Source organism: Schistocerca piceifrons, chromosome 7 (assembly GCF_021461385.2).
Source record: "Schistocerca piceifrons isolate TAMUIC-IGC-003096 chromosome 7, iqSchPice1.1, whole genome shotgun sequence".
In the NCBI taxonomy this organism is placed as follows: domain Eukaryota; kingdom Metazoa; phylum Arthropoda; class Insecta; order Orthoptera; family Acrididae; genus Schistocerca; species Schistocerca piceifrons.
This window is the reverse complement of record NC_060144.1, coordinates 301,840,744-301,862,771: the sequence shown is the minus strand read 5'-3', so window position 1 is coordinate 301,862,771 and position 22,028 is coordinate 301,840,744. Positions and strand designations below refer to the sequence as shown.

Here is a 22,028-nt window from a genome sequence, read left to right as displayed (position 1 = left end):
TCTGGATATCTATAGTGATGTTTACATGTTGAATAAAGTGTGTGCACACAATAGTTTGTAAAAATTTAGGTTTTTTTCGTATAGTTCAATAACTGTCATCCTGTACCTTCCAGTTTTGTAATGTGACATATTTCTGAAATATGCAAATTTGTAAGCATGAAGAATAAAGATGTAGAATTTTACTATTGTTTGTTTTCTTTTGGTAGCTGAAAACTTTCCCCATAAAAAAATTTGGAGTCATTACTTTTCAGCATGCCCTCATAGAATACTACTACTGCAGAGTGAACATCATAGTGTTAATAGGACTGGATTTTTTTTTGACTAACGATTTTAAAGTGATTTGTACCTTTGTGTTTTAGAAAAAAATAAGATTGTACTGTTTCATCTTATAAGTTCAGTTGCAATTAAATTTCCCCAGCTGCCATTAGAGCTGCCTTTACAATCAGTTTAGCAAAAGTTTAAATTTGGAATATTTCCCTTAAAATTCAAAATGCACTTAGATAATTTTGGGCTACTGTCTTATCAAAACATATTTTAGAAAGTTGATGTGGTACAGTACTGGGAAGTATCTTGAAATAGGATTAATTAATTAGTAACTTTTGAACTGTCATATTTCTAGATAAGTTAATTACCTTCTCTGAACACAGGGTGATGTGGGAACATGACTAATTACTATTTGTAATAGAATGTGTTTGTATAGTGTTTGCTGTGATAATGTTGCCATAATAGTATAATTATTCTTTGGAATTTAACAAAAAAATGTAGGTGTACTCTATCACGGTAATTAATTTTCATGGTGTGCATGATAAGGAAATAAAATAAATGGAAAAGTCCAAGTTAAACTGAATTCTTAATGAACTTAGTGTTCAACAAATTTGCAGATGCTTTGACACATGAGCTAACATCTTTGTGTTGAAAGAGCTTTATAGCCTTGAAAGAGCTTTATTCACAAATGTGTATTTACAGTTATGTGGCATGCACTATGGTAGCATACATACTACATTTTTATTCCATCAGATAATAAGTGCAGTTTCTCATCTTTCCAGAAATATTATCAGTTATCAATACACAACATTTTTCTCTGAAAACATGGCGAAGATAATAAAATGTGTATATTACATTTCAGTACTGTAACTAACAATAATATTTCATCACCAGTACAAAAGCTGAAACACAAGCTTTTTTCTATTTCTGGCTGCCAAAAGAACACCAAATATATATGTCTCTATTGAGGAACATTACATAAAACTGAATTATATACGTTCAATGTAAATAAGAAATGTTATTTTGACCATATTTATTGTATGTGATCAACTCTTTTTAAATAGTTAACAAAACCTCAAGTATAACATGTTTTTAAAAATCAGTTATGTGCTACACACATTACTCCTTTAATTCTTGGTAGCTATATTTATGATATTACAAAAGTGCCAACAAAGAACATCAATACTTAACATTATGTGTGAATTATATTAAGAGGTCATGGAACAAATAAAGTTATTAAGGATATGGCTAAGGTACAAAAAAGATATAGTTCAATTTTTGTACAATTTACATTCTTTATGGGGTTAATGGTGAGTAATGAAATGAATGTTTGTTATGATTAATTTCTACTTATTCTTTCAGATGCTGTCACTTCAACTATACTGATGTTATATTTTGCTTAAATCACACAAAGAAATGGTGTATTTTAAACAGAATGTTAAAAATTGAACCTATGAGGAGCAAACTTGTATGTAAAATCCTGTATATAAGTCAAAAATGAAGACAGAATATTACAGTTAAAAGTAGACTGAAACAGTTTTATATTCATTTCTCATCTACAAAAGCACAGGAAAACTTTGTAAAAGAAGAATAACTTTTCTTTCTTTCTGTGGCCTCTGATAAACATCAATGTACTCCCTCTTACATACTTCATCTTTAGTGTGATATAAATAAACCTGTAGTTCTGAAAAAAATTAAGATAATATGATGGTGGCATAAATCTGAACTATTTTTTCACTGTTTCTCATGCTGTTAGATGCCTGCCCTAGCTTACGTATGACATTTGCGTGTTGTGTGAACAAAAGAAATCTACTTGTTATGACTACTGAAATTTTCTTCATTGGTATTATTTAACTTGTGTATTGAAACACATAATTACTGTTTTTCTGCCTTGACAGTGACTTTCTGCTTGATGATTGGAAATCTCTTGTAATGCTGTAGGCTGGCTGTTTGACATTAATTATATTCCCATTTAAGTACATTGTGTACGGTGCTCTGTTGGCTTGTGCCTTTACAGTTTTCCAGTCATCTGGATAAGATGCAGATGCTTCTGCCTGCAGCTCTGCTTCAGCAATACACCGTTTTACCTGAAAATTTTTTATGACATCAATGTAACATCTGAACCGAAAACTGACAATATTATTAAAAGGGTAGCCTGTTACTCACCATATAGAGGAGATGTTGAATCACAGACAGGCACAACAAAAAGCCGACACACACACACACACACACACACACACACACACACACGGGCCCCCGGCTACCCCAGGCATATGTGTATGAGCTGTGTTTGCATGAATGTGTGTGTGTGTGTGTGTGTGTGTGTGTGTGTGTGTGTGTGTGTGCGTGTGTGTGTGTGTGTGTGTGTGTGTGTGTTGCCTATCTGTAGTCTTTTTGTTGACCCTGTCTGTGACTTAACATCTCTACTATATGCGAAGTAGCACTCAATTCATTTCATAATATTGTAATTATTTCATCCTAGGTTTTTCTTACATATCAGACTTGATATTAGTAGATCTTAGAGCTCTGTACTACTCTGGTAAGGTAAAAAACAAACCAATTTGAAACATATCACATTTTTAAGGTACAGGGTTTAGGCAAAAATGTGGAGAAACCACTAGAAATTATATTTGACCATAAACAGCAGATGTGCAATGTCCTCAGTATGTTGCAAGTGTCATTCATATCCAGAACAGTGTTCTGTGTAGTTGTGAGAGCATTATGTTGGAGCTAAATGAATTTGAATGTGGGAAAATTGTTGTTGCTTGTACAGTGTATGCTTACGTAACCAGGTTTGTTGAAGTGTTTGGCGTTTCAAGAGGCACCATCTCAAAGATTTTTATAGTGCACAGTGAAAGTTGAAACACATCCACTAAGTCACAATGCAGAGGAAGGTATGTGTTGGGTGATCATGATGGACAGAGTCCGCGGCTCATGGTCTTGCAGTAGCGTTCTCGCTTCTTGCGCACGGGGTCCCGGGTTCGACTCCCGGCGGGGTCAGGGATTTTCTCTGCCTTGAAATGACTGGTGTTGTGTGTTTTTCATCATCATTTCATCCTCATTCACTCATAAGTCGCTGTAGTGGCATTAAAGTACTTGTGGAGCGGCGGCCGAACCGCCCCACGAGGGGTCTCCCAGCCACCAATGCCATATGCTCGTTATTATTATTATTATTATTATGGACAGTCATTGCGAGAACTGTGACAAAAAATAAAGAGTAAGACAGCTGCAAATGTCATTGCAGGACTGAATATCACACTCGCAGATCCTATCAGAACCGAAACAACACAAGGGCAGCTCCATAGCAGGGAACTGCAGGGTAAGCTTGAATTACAAAACTACTCATCAGTGACTTGAATGCCTGTAGCAGGAAAACAAGGTGCCAAAGCCATAAAATCTGGACTGCCGAACACTGAAATACTGCAGTTTGGTTGGATGAGTCTCCTTGCACATTTTTTCCAACTTAAGGCAGAGTTTGAGTCCCAAGAGTGAAACATGGTGGAGGTTCAGCGATGATTTGGGCACCACATTGTGGTACCTGACAGGCCACATGGTTACTCAGCAAGGGCACTTTACAGCCAAGGATTATGCGACATTTAACCCTCCAGTAATTTTTAAATCTGTGAACACATTGCAGCAAAATTAAAATTCAATCTGAACTGGTAACTGTTTTGACAATGTTCTGACAAGTTTTGCAATATCCATTAAAGAGCTGACTGCATTTGATCCACAGAGACCACAAACACTAATTACTTCAAGCAGAGAGGCATTTAAGCAGTCGTTCTTTCCACATTTCAGACACGATTGGATGAGGAAGAAACCCTGACATGTGGTACCATGCTAAGTACAATCAACCAACAGATGTATCCTACAAACCATTATACAAAACCAAACATTCCATTGTTACCAGCACTTCCAATTTTCACTACATATGTTAATGTTGTCACATACAAAGAACTGCATATGTGGGTCATTATCACATTGGCTTAGCATTTCACGGTGTCTGCCCTTTCAGAGTAGATGTGTGCAGGAAATCACATTCCTTTTGCAAAATGCTGAACATTCTGTTATCTGTTCAGTATTTTGAAGACTAAGCATAGTGTCACATCCCAAAGATGTGTTTCTTCATTTAAATCAGGGTTCCAGTCTAATTTAATTCCTTTAGTCTCATTTGGCCCAACTACATAGTTCCTACATAGTAGGTAGTCTTTTGCATCAAAAACAAAAAGACAAAATCTCAGTTGTGGGAATATTATAGTGTAGGCAATAGAGAATTATGCAGTGCTTGTACTACACCTAATAAGCTTTGGCTGAGGAACTAAAAGCAGTGAACCAAAGCAGAATCATGAGAAACTGAGAAGAGGGCCGGCTTGCCATCTTGGAACAAAACACTTTCCCCACTTCCTGGTCTGTACTTGGATGGATGGGAACATTCACTGCCATAAAGCCATTGTTTTTTGTGAACAATATTGAGAACACGTTTGGTGAATTGGAGTCTCTCAGTAAGATGTGGTTGGGCTCCCTGTTGATCAAAGCTTCTTCTGCCACCCATTCTACAGCTATTTGTGATAGTGATCTTGGCAACATCCCAGTGTCTGTTACCCCTCATCAGCCACTGAATATGGTCCAGGGAGTGATTTTTCATTGGGACCTCATCCTGCAAACTGATGAGGAACTCCAAGGTAATCTAGAGCGATGTGGCGTTCACTTTGTCTGACAAGTGCAGAAGGGTAATAAGGACAACCACACTGATACCAGCGCCTTCAATTTGGCTTTTCAGAGACATACCCTCCCAGAGAATGTCAATGTTGTGTGCTACCCATGTGATGTGAAGCCATAAATTTTGCCACCCATGAGGTGTTTTCCGTGCTTGCTGTACAGTGGACTCTCTGTGACTGTTGACACCTACTCCTTGAGGGAAGTCCCTGTGTTCCACCACCTGTGTGTGTAAATTGTCATGACTGCCACTCTCCACAAATATTCGATATGCAAACCATGAATGCCACACCGATTCCTTTGGACTCCTTACGAATGTCTCTCGTACATGCTCAACATTCACTTCACTCACACTGGGATGTCTGCTTCTCTTTGCCAGGCTCAAGCAACCCGTCATAATGAATTTGTTGTGCCAGTGGTAAATGGCCTTCCTTGTTGGTAGCTTCTTACCATACTTAGTTCTAAACATCTGTTGAACAGCTGTAGCACACTTGTTTTTGTTGAACTCCAGCACACAGAAAGCTCACTCCGCACCTGAACTCGCCATGTTTGTGACTAGTGCTGACTATTGGCAAATTACCAAACTACACTGTGACAGTATACATGAAAAAAAAAAACTTTCTGGGTTTCTCTTCAAAACGACATATGTATGATATCTGTACAATGTTTGGTTCTTGTGCAATAAATAATTGAAAGTGTTCCTGGACTTTATGTACGCCCTGTACGACTGATTCCTCCCAGTGTTGATTTCTTCAATTTTTGCCTCTTTTACATCGTTTCCTCCTCCTCCCTCTTCCTTACCTCAACCCCGTCTCCCTCTCCCCTTCCCCTCCCGTGCACTCCCCGTGCTCTCCCATCCAGGTGCTGCTCCTCCTCCCCAGCCAAAGAAGTACCCCCCTTCTTCTTTGACACCCACCAGTGATGGGGCTCTCCCCCCCCCCCCCATCCCCCCCCCCCCCATCCCCACCGACTTCTCCCCCCTGACATCTCTCAGGCTGGATACTTGCTATCACAACTGTGCCACAAGATGTACCATCTGTATGTCCAAGGTTGCTCGCTCACTTTTGGTCTTGGACCTTGCAGAAGGACGTGTGTCCTGTCCTGTCATCCTCCAAAAGAGAAGAAGAAGAAGAAGAAGAAGTATAAGTCCCAGGACAAGGCCCTCCCTGTGCCTACAGAGGTGCCATCTCCCCTCTCACAACCTGAGTCTGACCTCTTTACGGATATTGTCCCATCCTCATCCGTTATGACCACTAAGTGAGTGACCTGACATTTCTTAGACTTCTTTGTATCTAATCTGGACTCTTGCCACACGCTAATCCACTGGAATTGCAATAGATATTATCATCACCTACTGGAAATACAATACTTTGTTGCCTCTTCCCCTGCATTCAGTCTCACTCTTCAAGAAAAGCACTTCTGTGATGACCATTTTCCAATGTTTCATACTCATCGGGCATTCTGTGGGAACAGTGCTGGCTCCAGGATAGCATCTGGAGGGGTCTGCACTTTGGTTTGCACCACTGTCGTCAGTGACTGGATCCCCTTTCATACCAACCTTGAAGCAATGGCAGTACGAGCGCGAACAGCCTCAGAAATCACCATTTGCAATGTCTACCTCCCTCCAGGTAGGCCACTTGAACTGCCTACATTAATGCAGCAACTTCCTCCCCCATGTCTGGTCCTTGGGGACTTCAACATGCTACCCCCTGTGGGAGAGTGCCACTTCAGCTGGTAGGAGTCTAATTGACCAACTTATTACAGACTTTGATCTGTATCTCCTCAATGACAGATCCCCTACCCAATCCAGTGCCACACATGGCAGCTTTTCTGCTATTAATCTCATGATCTCCTTCCCTGCTCTTGTGGCTTCCCTACATTGGTCACCTCATGATGATCTTCATGACAGTGACCACTTTCTGGTGATTCTGTTGTTCCTCCGCAACTGCAACACAGACAGGCCCACAAGTTGGGCATTCAAGAGGGCCAATTGGCCTTTATACATGTCTGCTGTGCATTTCAACACCTCTCTCTTGGATTGCATTGATTCGGTTTTGCAAGACGGTGGCACTGCTATCCCCTGTCCACAGATCCCATTCCGTCATTGACCAGTATTGTGGTGGACCAAAGATGTAGCAGTTACTATCCATGACTGCCAATGGGCACTGCTGTGATCTAAATGACATCCTTCACAGACCAACCTCATCGCTTTTAAGAGTCTTCATGCTAAGGTCAACTAACTTATTAAACAGAGTTAAAAAGGAATGCTGGGAGCATTATGTTTCCTCCCTGCAGACATTGTAGATTTGGTCCAGGCTCCATAGCCTTCTGGACTGACAGCAACTGTCAGCTGTTCAGGGTGTTATCCTATAGGATGCTCTGTGTACTGATCTATCAGTCCTTGCAGAACACCTCACAACACTCTCTGCAACAGCATCGGCATCTTCTTCCTATCCTGCTACCTTCCTCCAGCAGAAATGACTAGTTGAAGAAATCTCCCTCTCTTTCAATTCTGCCAAGATGAAGCCTATAATGAACACTGAATGGAGATTTACGCAGACACTTACCTCTTCACATGATGTGGCCCCAGGACCAGATTCCATCCACAACCAGATGATCCAACTCTTGGATGATACCCAGAGGCCACATCTACTCAGAGTTTTCAACCAAATTTGGCTCATGGATGCCTTGTCCACCCCAGTAGCTGAGTGGTCAGTGTGATGGATTGCTGTCCTATAGACCCGGGCTCGATTCCCGGCTGGGTCGGGGATTTTCTCCACTCAGGGACTGGGTGTTGTGTTGTCTTCATCATCATTTCATCCCCATCCAGTGCCCTGGTCACCCAATGTGGCGTCGAATGTCATAAGACCAGCACCAAGGTGGCCAGACCTGCCCAACAAGGCGGCCGGACCTGCCCCGTAAGGGGCCTCCCGATCAATGATGCCAAATGCTCATTTCCATTTCCATGGGTGCCTTCCCCTTGAAATGTCAAGTCAAGATAGTTATCCCTATCCTTAGCCCGGAAAGAGCCCAATGTCTCTCAACAGCTACTGACTGATTAACCTGACCAGCATACTTCATAAACTTCTTGAGAGGATGGTTAGCTTCTGATTATGTTGGGTACTCAAATCTTAGAGACTTTTGTTGCTGTACCAGTGTGACTTTCAGGAAGGATGATCTACAACTGACAATTTACTCAAATGGAAACAGCAATCTGACAGGATTTTACTTATTATCAGCATCTTGTCATGGTCTTCTTTGACCTATATAAGGCATATGACATGGCTTGGCACCATCACATTTTAGTTACCCTACATGACTCGGGCTCTTGTGGCCCGCTTTTGATTTTATCCACAGTTTTCTATCCCACTTGCTCTTTCAGGTTCAGGCTGGCACCTCACTCAGTGTCCCTCATACTCAAGAGAATTTTATCCCACAGAGTTCTGTATGAAATGTCACACTCTTCCCCGTCACCATCATTGGGCTTGCACCTTCATTGCAGCTCCTAGTCAGTGGCATCTGCTGAATCCAATGGGCCTCTGCATGGGCTCTCTCCCATTCTTCCAATTTTCTCCATCCAGAACGTGGGTTATGCATTTCTGCCATAGTCCTACAGTTCACTCCAAATCAGAACTTTATTTAGGCAACCAGCACCTAGATGTTGTAGTGCAGTTCCATTTCTTGGGCCATCTTTCTGCTAAAAAGCTGATGTGGCGAACCCACATTGATCACCTGAAGACTACATGCATGTGGAAGTTTAATGCTCTCTGCCTCCTGGATCATTAAATTGTTGAGCACAGAACGTGCTACTCTTCTCCATCTTTACTGTGCTGCAGTTTTGTCCAGACTAGATTATGGATGTCAGGATTATGGCTCAGCAGCTTCTTCCACTCTGAAACTACTTGACCCTGTTCATCATTATGTGGTACATCTGGCTATCAGTGCCTTTCGACTAGTCCCATTGACAGCCTCTTCACAGAGGTGGGGATTCCTCCTCTACAAATACGATGGAGCCAACTCCTGGTTTCTTATGCAATGGCCATTTCATGATTCCTTGACCACCCTATATACCCCATCCTCTTTGCACATGAGGAATGTCTCCCTCCTGATACCTCCCCTTTGGTTGGTTTTCTGGTGGAATATGTCTCACTTCCCTGTCAGGATCTCCATCTCCGCTCCCTGGAAAGTGCCCCATGTATTTTTTCCAACATCCTCCCTAGGATAGTGCCCTAACCACAGATTAGGACCAACCTCTTCAAGGGTCCTAAAGTCTCTGCCATCCCTGTGATATTCTGGCATCTTTTACGTTCTACCCTTGAGGAGTTCCAAGGTACTACCAGCTTCTACAGTGATGGTTCTAAAACAATAGATAAGACAGGATACACTTTTAAATCTCCTACTGCCATGGAACATTTACTGCCGAGATCATATAGTGTATTCACAGCAGAGCTACTAACCATTAACAAGACCTTCCTCTTTCTTACTCAGGCCTCTCTCCACAGTATTTTAATAGGTATCAACTCAATGAGCAGCCTGCAGGCCAGAGACCAATGCTACTCTCATCACCCTTTGGTCTCTGCTAACCATGACTTTCTCTCTCTCCTTGGCCATGCTGCCTGTGCTCAGTTGTCTTTCTCTGCATCCCAAGTCATGTTGGCATACCAGGGAATGAACTGGCTGACCATTTGGCTAGAGAAGCAGATACATACCCCCCATTCCCTTCCCAGGTGCAGTTATGCAGATTCACATCAAATCCCTTTTTGCCCAAAAGTGGAATGACATCTAGTGTGCTACTGCTCTCAGTAATAAACTCTGCACAATCAAGGAGACTACTGTGGTTTGGTGCTCTTCCCTCCACTCCTCTTGGAGGACACCACTTTCTTATGCTGCCTATGCATCAATCATACTAGGCTCACCCGTTGTTTTCTCTTGCGTATCAAGAGCTCCCACTGTGTGGCTGAGGAGTCAGGCTGATGGTATCCCATATATTGGTGGGATGTCCCCTTCTTTTGGCTCTTTATACTAAGTGTAGCCTTCCAAATTCCTTGTCTTTAATATTAGCAGATGACTGATGGATGGTTGACCTAGTCCTCAGTTTCCTTCGTGAAAGAACTTTTTATTTTCAATCATAATGTTTTGCTTGCCTCCTGGAGCAGTGGCAGGATGATTGTGGCTGGGGCCTCTCATCATGTTTCTTGGGTCTGGGACCCAATGCCACATCCCCACGCAAAGACTGCTCTTTTATCCCTCTGTTTTTCCAGTTTTTAGATTTGACCTACCATTTTATGCCTTCTATTGGGTGTGGTTTTAGCTTCCTTGCTTTATAGTTTGACCCCTCTGACTGGATCTGCCCACTTTTCCTGAATGTCTCTCTCTTATGCACATAACTTTTGAATTGCAGGACTGATGACCTCACTGTTTAGTCCCTAACACCCCTTAAACAAAAAAGGATCTTATTGCCTCATTGTAGATCTCCAGTTGTTTATGTTGGGCAATATCCTGAAATTGAGGCAGTGAGACTCATTTCACCTGTTTTTAGGAAACCTGCTTTGTTCTGTGTCAATAGGATACAAACACAATATGATAGGTATGTATTAATAGTCAGCAGTTCAAATGTATGGCAAATAATGGTACCCTTTAGGGAAGTGGTAATAAGTGATAGGAAGCAACACCATGTACAACCAATGTGCGTGCCTGAAGGTCCCATTTAGCATGCTGAAGAGCCACCGAGCAAACAGGGTGCAACCAAATACAGAGTGTTATGCACATTGGGAAAAAAAAACAATGCCTGTCATCAGGGCTCTGAGGCCATACTTCGATCACTCCAGTAACTAGCAGAGAGGGTTGTGAATACCAGCATTGCTCATGGAGTTTCAATGAAACTCACAATCTCCATCACTGTTCTCAGAACAGATCATGGTCCCCTAGCTCTTAGTCAAGTGGAAGGCCTGAATCAGGGACTCTGAGGGTTCTGTGATAAGCTAGGCTGTGACTTCCTAGACTTGCACAATATGGTTGAGAATTGCATGGTTCCCTTAAATAGCACCTCAGGTGTGCACTACATATCAGAGGCAGTTACCCAAGTAGCTAACTATGTGTGGGGTGCACACAAGGATTTTTTTATATTAGGTGATTCACCATCATATCCAGATAATGATAGCTGTGGGAAATCCAGAAGCATCAGAGTAAGATCCAAAGAAATGTCTCCTGCAAATTAGAGTATCAAAATCCTAGTGGTTAACTGTAGAAGCATTCACAACAAAGTGCCACAGTTCAAAGTATTCCTAAAATTTCCAAAGTTCACATAATATTAGGCACTGAGAGTGGGTTTAAACATGAAGCTGATAGCAATGAGGTCATTGGGGGAAATTTAAGCATATACCGAAAGGACAGAGAAATGGAAAATAAAGTTGGTGTATTTGTTGCAGTGGACAAGGAATTCAAATCTGCTGACTTAGAAGTTGAAGCTGCATGTGAGATTGTTTGTGAAGGACTCAGTACAAAGGGGGGCAAAATATTATAATGGGGTCCTTCTATCAACCACCAAGGACTCCATCTGATGTAACTGAAAACTTTATAAAAAGCTTCAGTTCACTTGTACACTAGTTCCCTAATGTTACTGTAATCATTTGAAGAGATTTTAATCATCCAATAATCAACTGGGATAATTTTAATTTTGTTAGGGGTGGACATGACAAGACATCCTGTGAAATGGTACTAACTGCCATTCTGAAAACTTCCTGTATCAGGTTGTTCAGGACCCCACCCATAATGGAAATATATTAGATCTAACAGCAAAAAAAAAGACCTGACTCTTTGAGGAAGACCACATTGAAACTGGAATCAGTGACCATGAGGCAGTTGTAGCAACAGTGAGTGCCAAAACATAAAGGACAATTAAAACAAGCAGAAAGATTTATATGTGCAGCAAGATAGACAGAGAAATGAGAGTGCCAAATCTCATTGAGGAATTTGAAACTTTTAGCTCAGAACAGCAGCATGTAGAGGAACTATGGTTCAAGTTTAAAAGAATAGTTGGCCATGAACTGGATAGATTTGTTTATTTATTTATTTATTTATTTATTTATCTCTTGTTCCGGTGATCCATGTTGTGACAGTATCACAGGATATGGAACGTGTCAATTTTACAAGCTTTTGGCCAGAATTTATGGTAATACATAAAACAAAACAAAAACAGTAAACAGTAACTTAGGTCCCACTACAAAAAAATACATTTTAGATATAGATAGAGATTACAAAACAAAAAACAGTGAACAGTAACTTAGGTCCCACTACAAAAATACATTTTAGAGAGAGATAAAGATTACAAAATAATAAGTGTTACAAAGAAATAAATATTGCAAAATATATGTTCACAATAAAAATATTCGGTATTACAAACACAAATTTGGGCATTTCACAATACAAGAGATGTTAAACACTGTAGTTCAGGAACTCTTCTAATGTATAAAATGATCCTTGCAATAGGAACTGCCTTAAGGTTTTTTTGAACAGGAGATCATCATCTATCAAACACTTAATTCTTGAAGGGAGGGCATTAAAAATCTTACAGCCACTGAAATGGACTCCTTTCTGCACCATACTTAGATTTGGCTGTTCATAGTGGATATCATGTTTCCTTCTAGTATTGTGACTGTGATATGCACTATTCAGCTTAAAGATGGATTTTTCTTTCCTTATGAAGCACATCAATGAGAATATATATTGCGCAGTGGATGTAAGTATTTCAAGCTTCTTAAAAAGATTCCTGCATGTGGCTCTAGGATTGACTCCACACATGATCCTTATGGCTCTTTTTTGTACACACAGTACTTTTTTAGCCAGTGGCTGATTTCCCCAAAATATAATTCCAAATGCCATAATTGCATGAAAGTAACCATAATATGCTGACTTCATGGTTTCCATATTTCTATAAGAAGAAACAATGCGCAATGCATATGTTGCTGAACTTAGTCTTTTGCACAGATCCACGATGTGGCTGGACCAATTCAGTTTGCTATCAATATGCAAGCCTAGGTATTTTGAGGAATCTACCCTGTTCATTGTCTGCTCACCTACCTTTACAAATATTTCCTCATCTTTGGATGTTTTGTGGAACTGAATGTAGTTTGTTTTACAGTAATTTAAAATAAGACCATTAATGTTGAACCAGTTCACCGTTTCATTTAAAATCTTATTTGCCGTTACCTCAAGCTTATCTTCCGAATTATCAATAAGTAGTGTAGTGTCATCCGCGAAAATGGTGAATCTACAATATTCCGTAGAGAGAGGAAGATCATTTATAAATATAATAAAAAGTAGGGGGCCCAGAACTGAGCCCTGCGGCACTCCACATGAGATGGTACCCCATTCTGAAGATATAGGGACACCAACTTGACTATCTACTACAACTTTTTGTTTTCTGTTTGACAGATATGAGTCGAGCCATTTCCCTGCTGCACCACTTATACCGAGATGTGCAGCTTTTTGTAAAAGAATTTGGTGATTTACACAGTCAAATGCTTTTGTTAGGTCACAAAATATGCCAATCACTTTCAGTTTTTTGTTGATAGATTCCAAGAGTTTGCCAGTAAATGCAAATATTGCATCTTCTGTTGACAAACCTTTCTGAAACCCAAATTGACTTTTGCTGAAGCTATTGTGTTCACTGAGATGCTTAACTATCCTGGCATGCATTAGTTTCTCTAAAACTTTCGAAAAGCTTGTCAGTAGTGATATTGGCCTATAGTTAGCAGTATCCGTCTTATCCCCCTTCTTATACAGCGGTTTTACAACTGCATACTTAAGCCTCTCAGGAACTATTCCTTGCTTAAGTGATGCATCAAAAATGTGGCAAAGGACTTTACTTACATGGCTGGAGCAGTATTTTAATAATTTGTTAGAAATGTTGTCAATTCCAGCAGAGTTTTTACTTTTCAGGGATTTAATAACTCTTTCAATTTCTTGAACAGTGACTGTTTTTACCTTCATGTGTTGCACTAAACCAGGTACTCTAGCTTTCAAAAGATTGATGGCTTGCTTCATGGACCCTTGTAAACCTATTTTTTCTGTTACTGTTAAAAAATTGTAGTTGAATGTGTCTGCAACTGTTTTTGGATCGCTAACAAGATTACCCTCACTTTTGATTTGGATATTTTCACTACAAACTGCATTTTTCCCGGTTTCCTTCTTTACAAATTTCCAGATAGTTTTTACTTTATTGCTTGAGTTGTCAATTTCTGCCTTCAAGCACATGTTCTTTGCTGCCTGAATTGTCTTATTCAGAACTTTACTGTAGATTTTATAGTGTGTAATCCTACTGTTATCATTTGAACTCCTGGCTGCAGCATATAGTTCTCTTCTTGTTTTACAAGAGATTTTGATGCCTTTAGTAATCCAAGGCTTGTTTCCAGATTTGCACAGGTTTTCTCTCACTGATTTTTTAGGAAATGCTTCTTCAAAAAGGCTTGTAACTTCATTGATAAATATATTAAATTTTGAATTAACACCAACTGTAGCATATACAGGAGACCAGTCCACAAGCCGTAATTGCTGATTAAAGGTTTCAGTGGTGTGTCTGTTTATAATCCTAAATGTTTTCCAAATGAAATTTTCTTTTCTTCGTACATTCATTTGGTTTAGAGTGAGGAATTGCCCTTCATGATCAGAGAGACCATTTATAATATTTTTCATGGTTAAATTATTGCAAATATCCTTATCTACAAATACATTATCTATTAAAGTGCTAGAGCTGGCAGTTACTCTAGTTGGAGTGTTCACAAGTGGTACTAAATTGTAACAGTACATTAAATGTTCAAAATCTGTCTTGTTTCTATTTTCTGTTAAAAGGTCCACATTGAAGTCACCCATAACAATGATAGATTTAGTTTTCCTACATAGGTGGACCAGAAGTGATTCAGTTTGTCTTAGAAATACATTTAGATTTCCAGCAGGTGCCCTGTAAACAGCCAGAACAATAACAGTTGCACTATCTGCTGTTAACTCAATGCCACACACCTCAAAATGTTGTTCATCACAGTATTTGCTTAAATCTAGGGATTTATACACTATATTATTTTTTATAAATATTGCAACACCACCTTTTTCCATAACAGATCTACAGTAATGAGTAGCTAAACTAAAGTTCTCAATCTGTATCATGTGGATCCCATTCTTAACGTGATGTTCTGAGAAACACAGTATATCAGGCTCACTTTCACACTCGTCTTTTAAATTTATTAGCAACTGGTCTATTTTATTCTTGAGGCTACATATATTTTGGTGGAATAAAGACAAAGTTTGATTTTTCCTCACCTCTGCATTTGCGTGCTGTTTGCTAGGAATGGCTTTTTTCAGTACATTAGTTGATAGTATTGCTTGGGGTGTGGAAAACTCATATTGAACACACGAGAGAGATGCTTCACGCAACTTTGAATCCTCATCTCTCGTGTTACTCACCATAAAAAACGCTGAGTTTGTTTTCTGTTGCGTGTAGGACGGGCAATAGTTACCGCTGAATATGTTGTTTTAGCTGTTGGTTCCGCCACTGACGATTCTGCTGCTTTTGAGGATGCTTCTTCTTCTTTTGCTGAGACTGGTCCCATACCGGTACATGGAATTTTTCTGTTCGCTCTCTCTCTGTTCGCAATGATTTCTTTTATCATTTTACATACAACGTTTTTTCCTTCATAATTTAGATGCATTCCGTGTTTGGTATGCTGGCATCTGTCCAATTTGCCTATATCAAGGACGCTACATTTTCCAAACAAAGAACACATCTGTTTTATTTTAATGTTAGTTTTACGAATTTCTTTATTTACACACGAGTGATACATTAGATCATATCTGTGTGGTAATGTTGCAACTATCGTATTTTTTTGTTTACTGCGTTCCAGGAATTTCTTTAGTTCAGTGAGACAGTTATTTGCTTCGTTTTTCGCAACATCATTTGCGCCCGCTATACACACGACATAGTCATTTTTTCCCGACATTTTGTCTTGTAAATCAACACCAATAATGTTTTTTGCTGTTGCTCCTGGCTTCACAAAACCTGTTGCGTCGTATTTCGTCTTTTCTTTGAATAGTCTCGTCATTTTTCTGCCGTGACTGTCCGTTAAAAATAATACATTACTTTCGTCTTTGCACTGTTGTACGTTTTGATCGATAGTGTCTTTCTCATTGTACCTTGTAGGACAGTTCATAATGGGAAAGATCCTCCAAGATGTACAGTCACTATAAAGAAACTTCTAAATAAGCAGGGACTACTGCATAATTGATATAAAACAAAGCACAGGGAAACAGAAAGAGAGATGCTAAGTGAAATGCTTTTGACAGGCAAGAAAGTGATGCGTGAAGCCTTCAATGACTGCTGTAGCAGAATAATGTCAAATTATTTTTCACAAAACCCAAAGAAATTCTGGTCATGCATAAAGGCTGTTAGTGGCACCAAAGTTAGTGTTCAATCACTCATAAAAGAGACCGAAATGAAGTTGAGAGTAAGAAAGCAGAAGCAGAAATGCTTAACCCTGTTTTAAGATGTTCCTTTACAAAGGAAAATCCAGGAGTAGCGCCCCAGTTTAATTATTGTATCACTGAATAGATAAATGAAAGGGATTTTAGCGTCAGTGACATAGAAAAACAGCTGAAATTGTTAAAACTGAGCAAAGCCCCAGGGCGCAATGGAATCACTATCAGATTCTATACCATATTTACAGCTGAGTTAGCCCTTCTGTTAACTACAATCTTTTGTAGATCCCTGTAACAAAAAACTGTGGCTTATAGTTGGAAGAAATGACACATCACACCTGTCTACAAGACAGGTAGCAAAAGTGATCCACAAAACTGTCATCCAATATCACTGACATCCATTCATTCTAGAATCTTGGAACATATTCTGAACGCACACATAATGACGTATCTCAAACAGAATGATCTCCTCCATGCCACCCAGCATAGATTTTAAAAACATTGATCATGTGGAAGCCAACTCTCTCTCACTTTTTTTGCATGACATCCTGAAAGCCATCAATAAAGGCGGTCAGGCAGATGCAGTATTTTTCAATTTCCGAAAAGCATTTGACTCAGTACCATGGCTATGCTTATTATCAAAAGTATGATCATATCAGGGATCAGACGAAATATCTGACTGGACTGAGGATTTCTTGGGAGGGAAGATGCCTTATGTTATTTTGAATGGAGAGTCATCGATAGATGTAGAGATAACTTTGATGTATCCCAGGGAAACGTGTTGGATGCCTTGCTGTTCTTGTTGTGTATTAATGATCTTGTGGACAATGTTAATAGGAACCTCAGATTTCTTGCAGATGAGGCAGTTATCTATAACAAAATACAATCTGAACAAAGCTGTGCAAATATTCAGTCAGACCTCAATAAGATTTCAAAGTGGTGCAATGATTAGCAGCTTGCTTTAAATGTTCAAAAATGTAAAATTGTGCACTTTACAAAACAAAAATCATAGTATCATATGAATATATTAGTGAGTCACAGTTGGAATCTATAAACTTGTATAAATACTTGGGTGTAACACTTAGTAGAAACGTGAAGTGGAACAATTGCATGGACTCAGTCACGGGTATAGCAGGTAGCAGCCTTTGGTTTAGTGGCAGCATACTAGGGAAATGCAATCAGTCTACAGAGTAGATTTCTTAAAGATCACTTTTGTAACTCATCCTAGAATATTGGTCAAGTGTGTGGGGCTCATACTGAATATGTCTGGCAGGGGATATTGAACATATAGAGAGAAGGACAGCAGGAATAGTCACAGGTTTGTTTGTTCTGAGATGTTGAAGGAACTGAGCTGGTGGACTCTTTAAAATAGAAGTCTACTAACAAAGTTTCCAAAACCAGCTTTAGATGATGATTCTAAGAATATACTATAACCTCCTACATATTGCCCCCATAGAGAATGTGTGGATAAGATCAGACCAATTACAACATGCACAGAGGCTCAATAATTTTACCTGAATATACTGACAATATACTGATGAGACCCGTGACTACTGTCTGTCAGTACCTTCATCTTTGTTACCTGTGTGATGGATATAAAAATAAACCTGCTTCCTCTGCACATTTCTGTAGAGCACACTGTCTCCACCACAAATGGAGCAATGCTGCTTTTGTAGACTGTTCTGTTAGTCAGTATGCCCCAAAAAGGCATTTCAAGCTTAAACTTTTCACAGATTGTCACTTTATACGAGGGCGAGTCAAATGAAAACCTTAAATGTCTTTTTAAATATTATTTATAGCGCAGAAATGGTACAAAGCTGTATCACTTTTCAACATAATCCCCCCCACGCTCAATGCAAGTCCTCCAGCGCTTACAAAGTGCATACATTCCTTTAGAAAAAAATTATTTTGGTAGTCCATGCAACCACTCATGCACCATGTGGCATACCTCTTCATCAGAACAGAACTTCTTTCCACCCATTGCGTCTTTGAGTGGTCCAGACATGTGGAAACCACTTGGGGCAAGGTCTGGTGAGTATAGTGGATGAGGAAGACACTCAAAATGCAGGTCTGTGATTGTTGCTACTGTTATACAGGCACTGTTGGGCCTTGAATTGTCATGTTGCAAAAGGACACCTGCTGACAGCAATCCACGTCACTTTGATTTGATTGCAGGTCGCAGATGATTTTTTAGGAGATCCGTGTATGATGCACTGGTGACAGTGGTCCCTCTAGGCATGTAATGCTCCAGAATGACGCCTTTTTCATTCCAAAAGAGGTTCAGCATAACCTTCCCTGCTGATGATTCTGTTTCAAACTTCTTTGGTTTTGGTGATGAGGAATGGCACCATTCCTTGCTTGCTCTCTTCATTTCTGGTTGGTGGAAGTGAACCCAGGTTTCGTCGCTAGTAACGATTCTTACAAGGAAGCCACCACCTTCTCTTTCAAAGCACCAAAGAAGTTCTTCACAAGCATCCACACATCATTCTCTCATTTCAGGAGTCAGCTGCCATTGCACCCATCTTGCAGACACTTTGTGAAACTGGAGCACATCATGCATAATGTGGTGTGCTGACCCATGACTAATCTGTAAACATGCTGCAATGTCATTCAGTGTCACTCGGCAGTTTTCCTTCACTATGGCTTCAACTGCTGCAATGTTCTGTGGAGTCACAACTCGTTGTGCCTGACCTGGACGACGAGTATCTTCCACTGAAGTCACATCATTTGCAAACTTCTACTCCATTCATAGACTTGCTGCTGTGACAAGCATGCATCACCGTACTGAACCTTCATTCGTCAATGAATTTCAATAGGTTTCACACCTTCACTACGAAAAAACCGTATAACAGAACGCTGTTCTTCCCTGGTGGAAGTCGCTTGTGGGGCGGCCATCTTTATACTGATACTGTGACAGTATGTGTGGATCTGCACTATGCTGCCACCTACGGGCCATTCTGCACGCTATTTATAGCACGCTTACCAGCTTAGAGGATAACAGAGTGAAATTTCAATTTGTTATTACCAATTTAAGGTTTTCATTTGACACCCTCGTAGACCGACAGGTTATCATCATGGGAAGTTGCCCACCAAATTGGTGTGCATTACAAAAACATCATTCGACCATTCAACCATATTGTGAGATCCAAGACATTGTAGATCTGTTTCCTAGTGGCCATTCACAGTCAGAATCACCTACGTATAAATTATGTCCCATAGGTGCACTGAGAGGAATGCTGTAGAACTGTGCACTGCCTTCTTGGAGGTAACCGGGAGGACTGTGTTGCCCAGCAGTGTGCAACTCTTCTCCTACACAATCCCTTTGGCTACTAGCTGTTGATTATGCACATCAGCCCCCACCCCCAAGAACTGTGGTGCATGAAGAAGGTGTTGAATGGGAACTCCTTGAGTGGAACATGGATCAGTGCCACTGGGTTCATTTCACAAATGAGTGCACGATTTGTCTCATTCCAGTCGATTGTTACAGAAAAGGGGGAGGGCAGTAGCCACATACTAATGGGTGTCTAGGGCACACAGTGGCTTATGTTCAGACACGTTTTTGACTGGTATCATATTCAAACACTGGATGTTTCTGATTGCTATAGAGAATAATCAGAGGGCTGTGAAAAACAGGGACAGGACCCTCCAGTCTACAGACCAGCCCTGCAGTCAGCATTTTGGTGATAGGCCCCTCTATCAAGACAATAATGCATAAATGCACTGCACCCACCTTGGGAAAACCTTGCTCAAGGGGTAATGAATGAACCAAATGGAAAGGCTTGATGTATCTGCTGACATTCTTGGAACCAGTTGAAAACCTGAAGTACATCATTGTAGAAACCCTCCTCACATTTTGAGTGACCTTAGAAAAATTGACATCAAATGATGGACAGACTTGGTACAGCACCGCAGTGACTAACTTATGTGCAACATGTCACTGAGGACCCAAGCATACTACACTGCAAAAGACATAGTTAGACATTACTGGGTGGTGCCTAGAAGAAAATCTGGCTTTTATAACTGTGCAATTTCGAACTGGCTGCCTTTGTTTTCGTTATTTGTTTTGGTTTTCATTTCACAGTCAATTTATTTATTTATTTATATAATAGAGGGAAATATTCCACGTGGGAAAAATATATCTAAAAAGAAAGATGATGAAACTTACCAAACAAAAGCGCTGGCAGGTCGATAGACACACAAACAAACACAAACATACACACAAAATTCTAGCTTTCGCAACCAATGGTTGCCTCGTCAGGAAAGAGGGAAGGAGAAGGAAAGACAAAAGGATATGGGTTTTAAGGGAGAGGGTAAGGAGTCATTCCAATCCCGGGAGCGGAAAGACTTACCTTAGGGGGAAAAAAGGACAGGTATACACTCGCGCACACACACATATCCATCCACACATACACAGACACAAGCAGACATTTGTAAAGGCAAAGAGTTTGGGCAGAGATGTCAGTCGGGGCGGATGTACAGAGGCAAAGATGAAGTTGAAAGACAGGTGAGGTATGAGCGGCGGCAAATTGAAATTAGAAATTAGCGGAGATTGAGGCCTGGCGGATAGCGAGAAGAAAGGATATGCTGAAGGGCAAGTTCCCATCTCCGGAGTTCTGACAGGTTGGTGTTAGTGGGAAGTATCCAGATAACCCGGACAGTGTAACACTGTGCCAAGATGTGCTGGCCGTGCACCAAGGCATGTTTAGCCACAGGGTGATCCTCATTACCAACAAACACTGTCTGCCTGTGTCCATTCATGCGAATGGACAGTTTGTTGCTGGTCATTCCCACATAGAACGCTTCACAGTGTAGGCAGGTCAGTTGGTAAATCACGTGGGTGCTTTCACACGTGGCTCTGCCTTTGATCGTGTACACCTTCCGGGTTACAGGACTGGAATAGGTGGTGGTGGGAGGGTGCATGGGACAGGTTTTACACCGGGGGCGGTTACAGGGGTAGGAGCCAGAGGGTAGGGAAGGTGGTTTGGGGATTTCATAGGGATGAACTAAGAGGTTGCGAAGGTTAGGTGGACGGCGGAAAGACACTCTTGGTGGAGTGGGGAGGATTTCATGAAGGATGGATCTCATTTCAGGGCAGGATTTGAGGAAGTCGTATCCCTGCTGGAGAGCCACATTCAGAATCTGATCCAGTCCCGGAAAGTATCCTGTCACAAGTGGGGCACTTTTGGGGTTCTTCTGTGGAAGGTTCCGGGTTTGAGGAGATGAGGATGTGGCTCTGGTTATTTGCTTCTGTACCAGGTCGGGAGGGTAGTTACGGGATGCAAAAGCTGTTTTCAGGTTGTGGGTGTAATGGTTCAAGGATTCCGGACTGGAGCAGATTCGTTTGCCACGAAGACCTAGGCTGTAGGGAAGGGACCGTTTGATGTGGAATGGGTGGCAGCTGTCATAATGGAGGTACTGTTGCTTGTTGGTGGGTTTAATGTGGACGGACGTGTGAAGCTGGCCATTGGACAGGTGGAGGTCAACGTCAAGGAAAGTGGCATGGGATTTGGAGTAGGACCAGGTGAATCTGATGGAACCAAAGGAGTTAAGGTTGGAGAGGAAATTCTGGAGTTCTTCTTCAC

The 22,028-nt window shown here is 40.7% G+C and overlaps 1 protein-coding gene across 1 annotated transcript in view; it reads right to left on the bottom strand.

The window, feature by feature from the left end:
• Positions 1-1,035: 1,035 nt before the first annotated feature.
• The window catches only part of LOC124805173 (ionotropic receptor 93a), a 186,827-nt gene continuing 165,834 nt past the window's right edge, over positions 1,036-22,028 (bottom strand). The window contains exon 10 of the mRNA XM_047265659.1: positions 1,036-2,351. Within this exon, the coding sequence (XP_047121615.1) occupies positions 2,115-2,351 (237 nt within the window). The 3' untranslated portion in view covers positions 1,036-2,114. The remainder of the gene's footprint in view (positions 2,352-22,028) is intronic.